Source organism: Coregonus lavaretus, assembly GCF_964263955.1.
Source record: "Coregonus lavaretus genome assembly, chromosome: 30".
Classification (NCBI taxonomy): domain Eukaryota; kingdom Metazoa; phylum Chordata; class Actinopteri; order Salmoniformes; family Salmonidae; genus Coregonus; species Coregonus lavaretus.
In genome coordinates, this window is record NC_140017.1 from 39,471,028 (window position 1) to 39,484,948 (window position 13,921).

At 46.1% G+C, this 13,921-nt stretch overlaps 1 protein-coding gene across 1 annotated transcript; it reads left to right on the forward strand.

Annotated features, from left to right (window-relative positions):
- Positions 1-2,134: 2,134 nt before the first annotated feature.
- LOC311106263 (uncharacterized protein) lies at positions 2,135-9,826 on the forward strand (the record flags this gene model as incomplete). The annotated part of the gene is made up of 6 exons (XM_084148552.1): positions 2,135-2,193; positions 2,883-3,000; positions 4,782-5,006; positions 5,536-5,807; positions 9,074-9,623; positions 9,725-9,826. The coding sequence occupies 6 exons, from the start codon at positions 2,135-2,137 to the stop codon at positions 9,824-9,826; spliced, it is 1,326 nt and encodes a 441-aa protein (XP_084004678.1).
- Between the last annotated feature and the right edge of the window lie 4,095 nt (positions 9,827-13,921).

Genomic DNA, 13,921 nt, shown 5'->3' on the forward strand with positions numbered 1-13,921 from the left:
ACCTAGACTGTGATATCAGGCTGCTTTCCCACAGGCCACTGAGTCATTAAACGTAGAACTAAGCACCTAGACTGTGATATCGGGCTGCTTTCCCACAGGCCACTGAGTCATTAAACGTAGAACTAAGCACCTAGACTGTGATATCAGGCTGCGTTCCCACAGGCCACTGAGTCATTAAACGTAGAACTAGGAACCTAGACTGTGATATACATTTTAGTCATTTAGCAGACGCTCTTATCCAGAGCGATTTACAGTTAGTGAATACATTATTTATTTATTTTACTGGCCCCCCGTGGGAATCGAACCCACAACCCTGGCGTTGCAAACGCCATCCTCTATCAACTGAGCTACATCCCTGCCGGCCATTCCCTCCCCTACCCTGGGCCAATTGTGCGCCGCCCATGAGTCTCCAGGTCGCGGCCGGCTGCGACAGAGCCTGGATTCGAACCAGGATCTCTAGTGGCACAGTTAGCACTGCGATGCAGTGCCTTAGACCACTGCACCACTCAGGAGTACTGATATCAGTCACACCTGCTTTCCCACAGGCCACTGAATCACTGAGTCAATTATGACCAGGTCTCGGCCCTCGGCCAATGAGGTGTCATAGAACCCCACTTTGACGAATCACAGGGAGCCATCCTGCCCACTCTGCCAGTTCATGAGGTCATAGGAAGCGATGGGGTCACCGTTGTGGTCAAAGCTGACCTCCTCTCCGAGTGTGGAAAACTTCACCTGCTTCATGTAATGGAGTAGCTGGGGAGAGAGGAGTGGAGAGGCTGAGAAAAGAAACGATACACTCTACTCCACCTACTGGTGTGTGTGTGTGTGTGTGTGTGTGTGTGTGTGTGTGTGTGTGTGTGTGTGTGTGTGTCTGCATGCATGTGAATGAGAAACAGGGATTGATATCTATTCAGCAATACTGAGCAGAGTATCTTCAGCTATAGAGTCACCTGCCATGGTTTAACATGCGTTGGGTCCCCACAGGTGCCATTGATAAAAGGCCCCTGGCCAGCGACACAGTTGGTCAAATGCTGCAGGGCGTGGGCGATGAGATACACAGCCATAGACACGTTATAGGACACTCTGAGCTGGCTCACATCAGCATTAGGGTGTGTACTCATCCCCCGACCCTCACATCCCTTACAGGGTTCTCTGTCCAGGTAACTGACAAAGTGATATTGTGTGTTTAAGGATCCGTTCACTCTACAGTTGAATGTTTCTTCCGAGAACTCTGCCAGGAATGCCGACTGACGTCTGTGGGACGTTCCAAGTCTGGTCAGGAAGTCCTTGAGCCTGTGAATAACATCAGCCTTCCGTATGCCAAATCCCAGTGTTTCCGTCAGGATATTTCCAAACTCTAGCCCCAGGGACTTGGCGATGGCCTAGGCCTCTCTGGTGATCAGCTGCAGCCAGGTGAATTTCTGATGCCGACACTCCCTCAGGACACTCCAAAGCTCTGACACTCCCTCAAGCCACTCTCTCAGGACACTCCAAAGCTCTGACACTCCCTCAAGCCACTCCCTCAGGACACTCCAAAGGTCCTACACTCCCTCAGGACACTCCCTCAGGACACTCCGAAGCTCCAAAACTCCCTCAAGCCACTCCCTCAGGACACTCCAAAGCTCCTACACTCCCTCAGGACACTCCCTTAGGACACTCCGAAGCTCTGACACTCCCTCAGGACACTCCCTCAAGCCACTCCCTCAGGACACTCCAAAGCTCCTACACTCCCTCAGGACACTCCCTTAGGACACTCCGAAGCTCCTACACTCCCTCAGGACACTCCCTCAGGACACTCCGAAGCTCCAAACTCCCTCAGGACACTCCCTCAGGACACTCCGAAGCTCCTACTCACCAGAGAAATTCAGGAGGATTCAGGAGGACAACCCCACGGGTAACAATGACAATAATAACTAAATGTATAATCATGTGCTGTCCCACAGCCTGCTGGGTAAGGACCACTGGGTAGAAGTGGACGTAGGCTGCACACACACCATACTGGACGGACTCCTGTAGAAACAACTGGATGGCAAAGCGGGCATGGTCAGACTCCACCCTGATGACGCCCACCCAGGTCCAATGGAAGTAGCATACCAGGCGAGCCAGGGCATGTATCTGAAAGGGATCGGTGGGCATGGTGCGCATGAACGTAGGGAACTGCTTCTGGTCAGTCAGACAGCTGCAGGACGCAAAGTAGCTCACCTGAAAGAAGAGGGAACAGCAGTTTAATGGTGTACTCTGTAAGATGTCCTCAAGCATTGCGTAGAGCTTTTAATATTTATGATATACAGGCATTTGTAGCAGTCAAAGTACTACATTACATGACTTTTTATATATAACATTTGAAGATATTAAATAACGTGTCCTGCCAAAGTAAAAATACAGTACAGATGTGGGATGTTCATTTGTCCAGTATTGTCACAGCAAAATAATCCTGCAGCAACAGAATTGGAACATTTAGTCCATAATGTTGCTTGATCAGTGGTCAGGCTATTAGCTGGCCCAAATTAGCCTCCATGAAAAGTGCAATACTGTTATTTTTACCATGTGTAGGTGCGGGTTTATGTAAATTACAAAGCTAATATGCATTTCCTGCGGAACAGGAAAATTCTCAGCAACAAAAGAGTGAACAAATTAAGATCCCTTATCTGTATATTATGATCTGCAAGCCAGTCCAAAGCAGAGAGAACAGCAGGTTAAAGGTGCACTCTGTAAGATATACTCAAACATTGCATATAGCCCTTAATATTCACGTAGCAGTCAAGGAAAGCAATTCCATTGAAATTATGTCACAGAGGACACAGGGCTACAGTGGAGAGGGAACAAGCCACCAAGAACCACATCTCCCTCCTGATGAAGCTGCTCGTCTCCTCCTCTCCAAGGAAAGTGCACCCGTCCTGGGCTGTGGCAGAGCAAACCCTGCTGGCCCACAGGAGAAGGCCCAGCAGCAGGAGTGTGGCAGAGAGGTGTATCATGGCAGGCGGAGAGTGGATATATGATGTGAGATCAGTAAGGGCTTCCAGTCCTCGTCAAACCCCTGTGGGGTAGGACGCTTGGTCCCTATTTATAAACCCCCAGAAACCTGGTTGTGATGACATCACTGCAGACAAAGTCCTACTTTCCCTTTTTCTTACAGCAGGGCATTCTCTACTGAGTGGATCTTAACGCTAGAATCCTTAGTTGAAACAATAACAAAGCTACACCCCACCTCTGTTTTGGTTTTTTTTTTAAGCTGAGGGATGTGCCTGGAGAAATGTAACCACTATCAAATTAATAGACATGGCTATGGATTTAATGACCGCCCATCCATGGGATCAACACGATAGTTTTTACCGTGTTTTGAGGCCATACAGTGTTTGTTTACATTGTTTACAAACGTTGGAGTAAACTGAGCTTATATTTTGGGTTCTGACGGGGTTTCGACAGTTGAACTCATGAGGCATTTATAAGTTATAGTCTTCTAGAATTAAATGGGTATACAGTAAATCAGTAATTTCTGTACCACATTTTCGTACCAGATTTCCTGTTCAACAGTAGGTGGCAGTATATGCACTGCATTAGAACAAAGCTCTGCCGTACCGTCTCTGTGTGATGTGATGTCACTACGATTGATAACAGCCCATCAATAAAATATTATTTGTATATAGGCCTCCTACTAAAATATTAAGAAAACAATTACAATCACTTAAAACACAGTGTGAAGTGTGATATATTGAGTGGGATTCTTATTACCTGTCACACATACTGTCTGCCATAAAAGTCCCAATTTAACCAGATGAAATGATAACGAGACCAGAACAACCTGAAGAGTCCATCTATACTGGACCAGTCTGTCTGGGAGGATATCAGTCCGTCTATACTGGACCAGTCTGTGTGGGAGGATATCAGTCCATCTATACTGGACCAGTCTGTGTGGGAGGATATCAGTCCGTCTATACTGGACCAGTCTGTCTGGGAGGATATCAGTCCGTCTATACTGGACCAGTCTGTCTGGGAGGATATCAGTCCGTCTATATTGGACCAGTCTGTGTGGGAGGATATCAGTCCATCTATACTGGACCAGTCTGTCTGGGAGGATATCAGTCCGTCTATATTGGACCAGTCTGTCTGGGAGGATATCAGTCCGTCTATATTGGACCAGTCTGTGTGGGAGGATATCAGTCCATCTATACTGGACAAGTCTGTCTGGGAGGATATCAGTCCATCTCCGACCATCTTGTCTATGTGCAGGAGGATTTATCTCCATCTATCGGAGCAGTCTGAGGATGTCTCTTCTTCTGTGGTGGTCCTTGTACTGCCCCGTCTCCATTTCCCCTCTGACATAATCCACCTCTACCCAGCCCACCTGCTACCTGCAGGTGGCCTGGGTTCTTAGCCCAGGGTGACTTCATGATGGTGGGATCTTTCCCCTACACTACAGGGTGGCGCTGCCTGGCACGGACTACACCGACCAGCCCCTGGCAGCACTAGATCATGCACATCTAGATGTGTAGCTCAAGTCCTATTGAAATAAAAAAAAGAGTGGGTGGAGGATAGGTTCTGATTGTCACATCCCATTGAAACATTCAGGGCATTTTCATGATGTTTAACCCCTACTCTGCACTCAAGTCTACTGGATTGTCCTCTTCTTAATGAATACACCCCTGGCAGTTATGTGTCAATTAATAATTAAAGTGGGGAAAAAGCATATAATTATGTAAATAACTAAACAGATTTTGGTGAGTCAACAAATGTAATTAGATGGAGTTAAAGATTGAGACAAATATTTTTCCTCTTGTCAGCTCCAGCAATATCTCCAGGACGTGTCCTTAACTGTATCTGGAGAAAAGGTGAACTTTGACCAGAAAGGGGATGCCATCCTGTCCTATGACCTCATCAACTGGCAGTGGGGTTCAGGTGGGAACATGGAGTTCATCAACGTGGGTGTGTTCAACGGAACAAATGACTCTGGGATGGAGCTGGTGATCCAGGAAGAGAAGATAGTGTGGGCGGGGCATCAGAGCAAGGCAAGCTGCTCACACTGTGTATTTAACCACATCAGATGCCAACTGTTGACGTTCTGTAGAGAGACCTTGATGTAATTGCCTCTGCATGGTTTATTTGTCCTGAAATATTTTGGGTTTCTCCAAAGCTTGTATTGCAGGTAATCCACTTTACGAGTTCCAATGCTTGATTTCATTTTCTTATTCTCTAACCATATTGAGTGCCTTCTAATGGCTGGAATAATATGAGTATTGAGGTAGCAGGAAAATACAGCAGGAAAATACAGCAGGAAAATACAGCAGGAAAATACAGCAGGAAAATACAGCAGGAAAATACAGCAGGAAAATACAGCAGGAAAATACAGCAGGAAAATACAGCAGGAAAATACAGCAGGAAAATACAGCAGGAAAATACAGCAGGAAAATACAGCAGGAAAATACAGCAGGAAAATACAGCAGGAAAATACAGCAGGAAAATACAGCAGGAAAATACAGCAGGAAAATACAGCAGGCCTACAGAAAGTCTGAACATATTGGTCTTTGTTGTGTTCAGGTAGTGGTCTCGTGTGCAGTGCCAGTTATGCTCCAGGATCCAGGAAGGCTGTCCGTGTGGAGTGCCAGTTATGCTCCAGGATCCAGGAAGGCTGTCCGTGTGGAGTGCCAGTTATGCTCCAGGATCCAGGAAGGCTGTCCGTGTGGAGTGCCAGTTATGCTCCAGGATCCAGGAAGGCTGTCCGTGTGCAGTGCCAGTTATGCTCCAGGATCCAGGAAGGCTGTCCGTGTGGAGTGCCAGCTATGCTCAGAATCCAGGAAGGCTGTCCGTGTGCAGGACTCTGATATATCCTGATCAATAAAATGACTTATATATAGACTAGTAATCAGACAGGTGAGGACTCTGATTTATCCTGATCAACAGAATGACTTATATATAGACTAGTAATCAGACAGGTGAGGACTCTGATTTATCCTGATCAATAGAATGACTTATATATAGACTAGTAACCAGACAGGTGAGGACTCTGATTTATCCTGATCAACAGAATGACTTATATATAGACTAGTAATCAGACAGGTGAGGACTCTGATTTATCCTGATCAACAGAACGACTTATATATAGACTAGTAATCAGACAGGTGAGGACTCTGATTTATCCTGATCAACAGAATGACTTATATATAGACCAGTAATCAGACAGGTGAGGACTCTGATTTATCCTGATCAACAGAATGACTTATATATAGACTAGTAATCAGACAGGTGAGGACTCTGATTTATCCTGATCAACAGAATGACTTATATATAGACTAGTAATCAGACAGGTGAGGACTCTGATATATCCTGATCAATAGAATGACTTATATATAGACTAGTAATCAGACAGGTGAGGACTCTGATTTATCCTGATCAACAGAATGACTTATATATAGACTAGTAATCAGACAGGTGAGGACTCTGATTTATCCTGATCAACAGAACGACTTATATATAGACTAGTAATCAGACAGGTGAGGACTCTGATTTATCCTGATCAACAGAACGACTTATATATAGACTAGTAATCAGACAGGTGAGGACTCTGATTTATCCTGATCAACAGAATGACTTATATATAGACCAGTAATCAGACAGGTGAGGACTCTGATTTATCCTGATCAACAGAATGACTTATATATAGACTAGTAATCAGACAGGTGAGGACTCTGATTTATCCTGATCAACAGAATGACTTATATATAGACTAGTAATCAGACAGGTGAGGACTCTGATTTATCCTGATCAACAGAATGACTTATATATAGACTAGTAATCAGACAGGTGAGGACTCTGATATATCCTGATCAATAGAATGACTTATATATAGACTAGTAATCAGACAGGTGAGGACTCTGATTTATCCTGATCAACAGAATGACTTATATATAGACTAGTAATCAGACAGGTGAGGACTCTGATTTATCCTGATCAACAGAATGACTTATATATAGACTATTAATCAGACAGGTGAGGGCTCTGATTTATCCTGATCAACAGAATGACTTATATATAGACTAGTAATCAGACAGGTGAGGACTCTGATATATCCTGATCAACAGAATGACTTATATGTAGACTAGTAATCAGACAGGTGAGGACTCTGATTTATCCTGATCAACAGAATGACTTTGTTTGGGAGATGTTTCAGTCTCTCTACTCTAGATCCAGTTGGAGTGCACTGTGCACATCTTCTCCATGAGTTGTGTTGATGCTGACAGAAAGGGTATTGTGTTGTCCGGCAACACGTCCTCCTCCAGTCGTCTTCTTCCTGTTTTAGTCTCTCTACTCTAGATCCAGTCTTCTTCCTGTAGCCTCCTTTAATCCTAAAAGCACCAACACACTGTCTGTCAAGCAGCAACACTTTTTATTTTATTATCCTTTTGTAACACAAGTAAATGGTTTAGATTCCCCCAAATAAGCATATATTGTAAAAAAAAATATATAATACAAATTGTAGTCAAATTAGATATTTCAAAATAAACGTTTTTGTATGTTTTTCATGTTGTAAACAGATGTTTGGATCAATTTCATCCATAGCCACTTGTTATGAAAACTTGTGTGTTATTCAATCAAAGTGTTGTGTTTCTGTGATACTCAGAGAGTGTCACGACTTCCTCCGAAGCTGCCTCCTCTCGTTGTTCGGGCAGGCTTCGGCTTTCGTCGTCACTGGCCTTCTAGCCACTGCCGCTCGTCATCTCATCATTCCATTGGTTTTGTCTTGTTTATTACACACACCTGGTTCATATCCCCTCATCAGTACCTGTATAAGTGTTCCCTCTGCCCCCTTGTCTTTGTGTGTGATTGTTTATTGTGGAGGTTCGATTAGCTCGGTAGAGCTCGTTAAATTTAGTGTTGCCAGATTATTTTCACCCGTGTGCTTTGTTGTTTTCCAGTGCGCCTTTTTTCCACACTGAAGTGTTTGACGCATTGCTGTGTACTACTGTGTTTCGGAAAAAAACGTTTATTCTGTGATTTGCCCTCCTGCGCCTGACTCCTTCAAATCACTCACCACAGAGAGGATGAGAAATTGGCGATTGCGCTAATTTGATATACCGGTACGACCTAAGATGGCCACCGATATGGGCGACGTGAGAAGGGTCTTTAATCATGTCAACACCCGCAAGGCTGCGGGCCCCGACGGTATTCCAGGGCGCGTTCTCAGAGCATGCGCAGAACAGCTGGGAGGTACATTCACAGTAATTTTCAACCTCACCTTGTCCCAGTCTGTAATCCCCACATCTTTTAAGATGAACACAATCATTCCTGTTCCTAAGAACTCTAAGACTTCATGCCACAATGGCTACCACCCTGTAGCACTCACTTCTGTAATCATGAAGTGCTTTGAGAGGCTGGTTGTGGCACACATTAACTCCACCATCCCAGCCCCCTAGACCCACTCCAATTTGCATACCGCCCCAACAGATCCATAGATGATGCAATCTCAATTGCTCTCCAAACTGCCCTCACCCACCTAGATAAGAAGAATACCTATGTGAGAATGCGCTTCATTGACTACAGCTCAGCGTTCAACACCATTGTCCCCTCCAAACTCGTCACCAAGCTTAGGACTCACCTCCATCTGCAACTGGATCCTGAACTTCCTGACGGGCCGACCCCAGGTGGTGAGGGTAGGCAACATCACCTCCGCCACGCTGACCCTTAACACAGGGGCCCCACAGGGGTGTGTGCTTAGTCCCCTCCTGTACTCCCTGTTCATCCATTATCAAGTTCGCTGACGACACGACGGTGGTAGGCCTGATCACCGGTAATGATGAGTCAGCCTACAGGGAGGAGATGTTCACAAAGTTTAACTAGCGAGTTCACATTTTCAGCTTAGCCGTGCACCACTAGTATACATTCCGCCATATTAACACAGAAATCATGGTAATTTATTTTTATGGTAACTAGTTGCTTGACAATGTCCTACAATTTCAGAAGGATAAACATTTTCACAATTTACCCCTGTTGGTACTTTTAGGGTTAACCTCTGTACACCAGTCCCACTGCTGCCACCAAATGTCACTTATCTGTGGGTAACCTTATGACCGCATCCCAGGCCTGGGAACAACATCATGAATTGGCTGGGGCCCAAACAGCAGAGGGTCATCATCTTCTGCTGCACTCAGGGACATGTGCTGATCTGTGCTGCCTGGCTCATTGCTGCCTCTCCCTTGCCCTTTAGAAACACCCAGGACCAATGCTCTAAGATCATTCTGGAGTGCAGTGTGGGCTCCCAACTGGCATTCTGGTGCGTTCTGGGATACATCGGCCTCTTGGCCTGTCTATGCTTCATCCTGGCCTTTCTGGCCCGAAAACCACCGGGCAACTTCAACGAGGCCAAGTTCATCACCTTCAGCATGCTGATCTTCTGTGCCGTGTGGATCTCCTTCATCCCAGCCTACGTCAGCTCTCCTGGGAAGTACACTGTAGCTGTGGAGATATTCGCCATCTTAGCTTCCAGCTTTGGGCTGCTGTTCTGTCTGTTTGCTCCAAAGTGTTACATCATCCTCCTGAAGCCAGAGAAGAACACTAAACAACATCTCATGGGGAATAAAAAGCAGTCAATGAATAATGAAAAATGTTTCCATTCCGGTGTTGCCGAGGTGGTGCGCTCAGACCGGTGGCTCAGTAGACCGGCGAATCAGAGCGCCGGAGGGGAGCAACGGGAGGAGACGTGACACTCAAGTCTTCTTCGATAAACACACAGAGTGGACAACTGCTGTCGGGAGACACCGACTCGACGCTGAAAACTTCGGAACACAAGAACTCGGATACCTGTGTCAACATCTGCTACCAACTAGCCAGCTAGATAGATAGCTAGCTAGGTTGCAATGGAGCCCGCTTCCCCTGGAATAGCTAACGGACATGTTTACTACGCTCTTGTCCGGGACAATCCGGAGTTACAATGCGCCAATTGTTTGCTAGTGGGGGATTACAGGAATGAGGTAGCTATGCTTAGCAAACAAATCTCAATTCTGCGCGAACTTATGGGGAAAACTCAAATTGGAACTTTCTTGTTCTCAACTCCTATGGCAGGACGCCGCTCGGGCCTAATGGATGTTTTCCCCGCCTTGTCATCTGTCCCTATCCGAATGGCCTGTGCTATCTGGAACTTGCCTGCCAAGGAAGTCGTCTCCATCTGCTTCTCCTCCTCCATCCTGTAGTTAAGTAGGTGGAGAACAGCAAGAAGAGTGTTCCAATCAGCACTGGACTGCTGCCTGAGATATCTGCACCTTCATCGCTGGCACTGCCTGCGACGGCGGTGCTAACTCCAACTACGCTGATTCCAGCAGCGACATCTACGTCGAGTTTGGCTCCTTTCCCTCTCTCTGGATCTGAAGGGGCACTGCCTGCTGTGGGAGGTCTGGAACTAATGTCGGGAGCAGCCGGCGTACGCTATCCTGCTTCTCGTGGGCCCGTGAAAGGCTCAACAAATTGTGTGAGGGGTGGGAGTGAGCGGATTTCTCAATTCCCTTCTCCGGACGTTGTATTGGGCAGTTCAATGGTGAGAGATGTTTCAATCCCTGGAGCAAAAACATTGTGCTATCCAGGAGCACGAGTACAAGACATCAATAAGCTGCTTCCAAACAATTTAAACCAGCATCAGAAAATTGAGTCTATCATAATTCATGTGGGATTCAATTACATTATGAAGGGCAACTCAGAACTGATTGGGTCACTACTTGACACCAAAAACACCTGTTACCTGTCTCTCTGCCCTCCCTAAATCATGGCATCGAACGGTTCAGCAGACTTTTAGCCTCCATAACTGGCTACGAGACTATTGCAGCTCTGTGGGTGTAACATTTATTTAACATTTTGATACCTTCTGGAAACAAAGCTCGTATTATAAGGAGGATGGGATCCACCCAAATCATTTGGGTTCCTGGATCCTTTCACAGCATTATAAGGCTGCGTTGAGACAATGTCTTATCAAAGACCCAAGCCCAGCTCATTTAATACCTACCATTGTGTCGCTGAATTGTCATAATGCTTCAGCAAATTTACGTTATCCCAGGGGCGCTGGAAGACACAATGGAAGTAACCTAATTTATGTCCCTCTTACTGCCCTGAATGCCTCTGCTGATCCCACAGCTATTGTATGCAGTAATCATGTGCCTATGAACCAGACTTATACTGTTAGCACCAAGGAGGAAAGTTTGCAGCTCACCCTGACTAACATAAGTAACCTGAGCATGTCCACCTCTGCAAAGCTTCCCAGTAAAGCAATAAAAACAATCAAGCATCGCAGAAAAGTGCTAAAAATATCCCACGTTAACATACAGTGCGTTCGGAAAGTATTCAGACCCCTTGACTTTTTCCACATTTTGTTACGTTACAGCCTTATTCTAAAATTGATTACATTTAAAAATGTTCTCATCAATCTACACACAATAACCCATAATCACAAAGTGAAAACAAGTTTTTTGAAATGTTAGAACATTTATAAAAAATATAAAACAGAACTACCTTATTTACATAAGTATTCAGACCCTTTGCTATGAGACACGAAAATTGAGCTCAGGTGCATCCTGTTTCCATTAATCATCCTTGAGATGTTTCTACAACTTCATTAGAGTCCACCTGTGGTAAATTCAATTGATTGGACATGATTTGGAAAGGCACACCCTGTCTATATAAGGTCCCACAGTTGACAGTGCATGTCAGAGCAAAAACTAAGCCATGAGGTCGATGGAATTGTCCGTAGAGCTCCGAGACAGGATTGTGTCGAGGCAAAGTTCTGGGGAAGGGTACCAAAACATTTCTGCAGCATTGAAGGTCCCGAAGAACACAGTGGCTCCATCATTCTTAAATGGAAGAAGTTTGGAACCACCAAGACCCTACCAAGAGCTGGCCACCTTGACAAACTGAGCAATCGGGGGAGAAGGGCCTTGGTCAGGGAGGTGACCAAGAACCTGATGGTCACTCTGACAGAGCTCCAGAGTTCCTCTGTGGAGATGGGAGAACCTTCCAGAAGGACAACCATCTCTGCAGCACTCCACCAATCAGGCCTTTATGGTAGAGTGGCCAGACGGAAGCCACTCCTCAGTAAAAGGCACATGATAGCCCACTTGGAGTTTGCCAAAAGGCACCTAAAGACTCTCAGACCATAAGAAACAAGATTCTCTGTTTTGATGAAACCAAGATTGAACTCTTTGGAATGAATGCCAAGCGTCACGTCTTGAGGAAACCTGGCACCATCTCTATGGTGAAGCATGGTGGTGGCAGCATCATGCTGTGGGGAAGTTTTTTAGCGGCAGCGACTGGGAGACTAGTCAGGATCGAGGGAAAGATGGAGCAAAGTACAGTGAGATCCTTGATGAAAACCTGCTCCAGAGCACTTAGGACCTCAGACTGGGGCGATGGTTCACCTTCCAACATGACAATGACCCTAAGCACACAGCCAAGACAACGCAGGAGTGGCTTCGGGACAAGTCTATGAATGTCCTTGAGTGGCCCAACCAGCACCCGGACTTGAACCCGATCGAACATCTCCGGAGAGACCTGAAAATAGCTGTTCAGCGACGCTCCCCATCCAACCTGACAGAGCTTGAGAGGATCTGCAGAGAATAATGGGAAAAACTCCCCAAATATAGGTGTGCCCAGCTTGTAGCATCATACCCAAGAATACTCGAGGCTGTAATCATTGCCAAAAGTGCTTCAACAAAGTACTGAGTAAACGGTCTGAATACGTAAATAAATGTGATATTTCAATAAATTTGCACACAAAAAATAAATAGGGCGGCAGGTAGCTTAGTGGTTAAGAGCGTTGTGCCAGTAACCGAAGGTCGATGGTTCTAATCCCTGAGCCGACTAGGTGAAATCTGTCGATGTGCCCTTGAGCAAGGCACTTAACCCTATTTGCTCCTGTAAGTCGCTCTGGATAAGAGTGTCTGCTAAATGATGTAAATGTAAATACATGTTTATGCTTTGTCGATATGGGGTATTGTGTGTAGATTGATGAGGGGAAAAAAACAATATAATCCATTTTAGAATAAGGCTGTAACGTAACAGAATGTGGAAAAAATCAAGGGGTCTGGATACTTTCCGAATGCACTGCACATAGGATCAGAACCATGAAAGAGGAATACATAGGATCAGAAACCAGATGTGGGAGAGAAAAAGTGAGGTGTATATTTCCATAGGAAACAAGCCCCATTCTCTTTGTCTCTCCCACATCTGGTGTTGAGTTACACTTACCCAGCAGAGACAGAGAGAGAGAGAGAGAGAGAGAGAGAGAGAGAGAGAGAGAGAGAGAGAGAGAGAGAGAGAGAGATAGGGTAAGTTTATGAGGGTGAGAGCACTTGGAGAAAGAAAATTAAGACTTGGTAAAGAAAATAATAATGAGGCGGGAGAGGGAGAGGAGACACGGGAGAGAGGGGAGAGAGACGGGAGAGAGGGGAGAGAGAGGGGAGAGGGGAGAGAGGGGAGGAGAGAGAGGGGAGAGGGGAGAGAGGGGAGAGAGGAGAGAGAGGGGAGAGAGGGGAGAGGGGAGAGAGGGGAGGAGAGAGGGGAGAGAGGGGGGAGAGGGGACAGAGGGAGAGAGAGGGGAGAGGGTGGAGAGAGGGGGAGAGGGACAGAGGATAGGAGAGAGGGGAGAGAGGGGGTAAGTTTATGAGGGTGAGAGCACTTGGAGAAAGAAAATTAAGACTTGGTAAAGAAAATAATAATGAGGAGGGAGAGAGGAGACACGGGAGAGAGGGGAGAGAGAGGGGAGAGAGGGGAGAGAGAGGGGAGAGAGGGGAAGAGAGAGGGGAGAGAGGGGGGAGAGGGGACAGAGGGTAGGAGAGAGGGGAGAGAGAGGGAGAGGGGAGAGAGGGGGAGAGGGGACAGAGGATAGGAGAGAGGGGAGAGAGAGAGAGAGAGGGTAAGTTTATGAGGGTGAGAGCACTTGGAGAAAGAA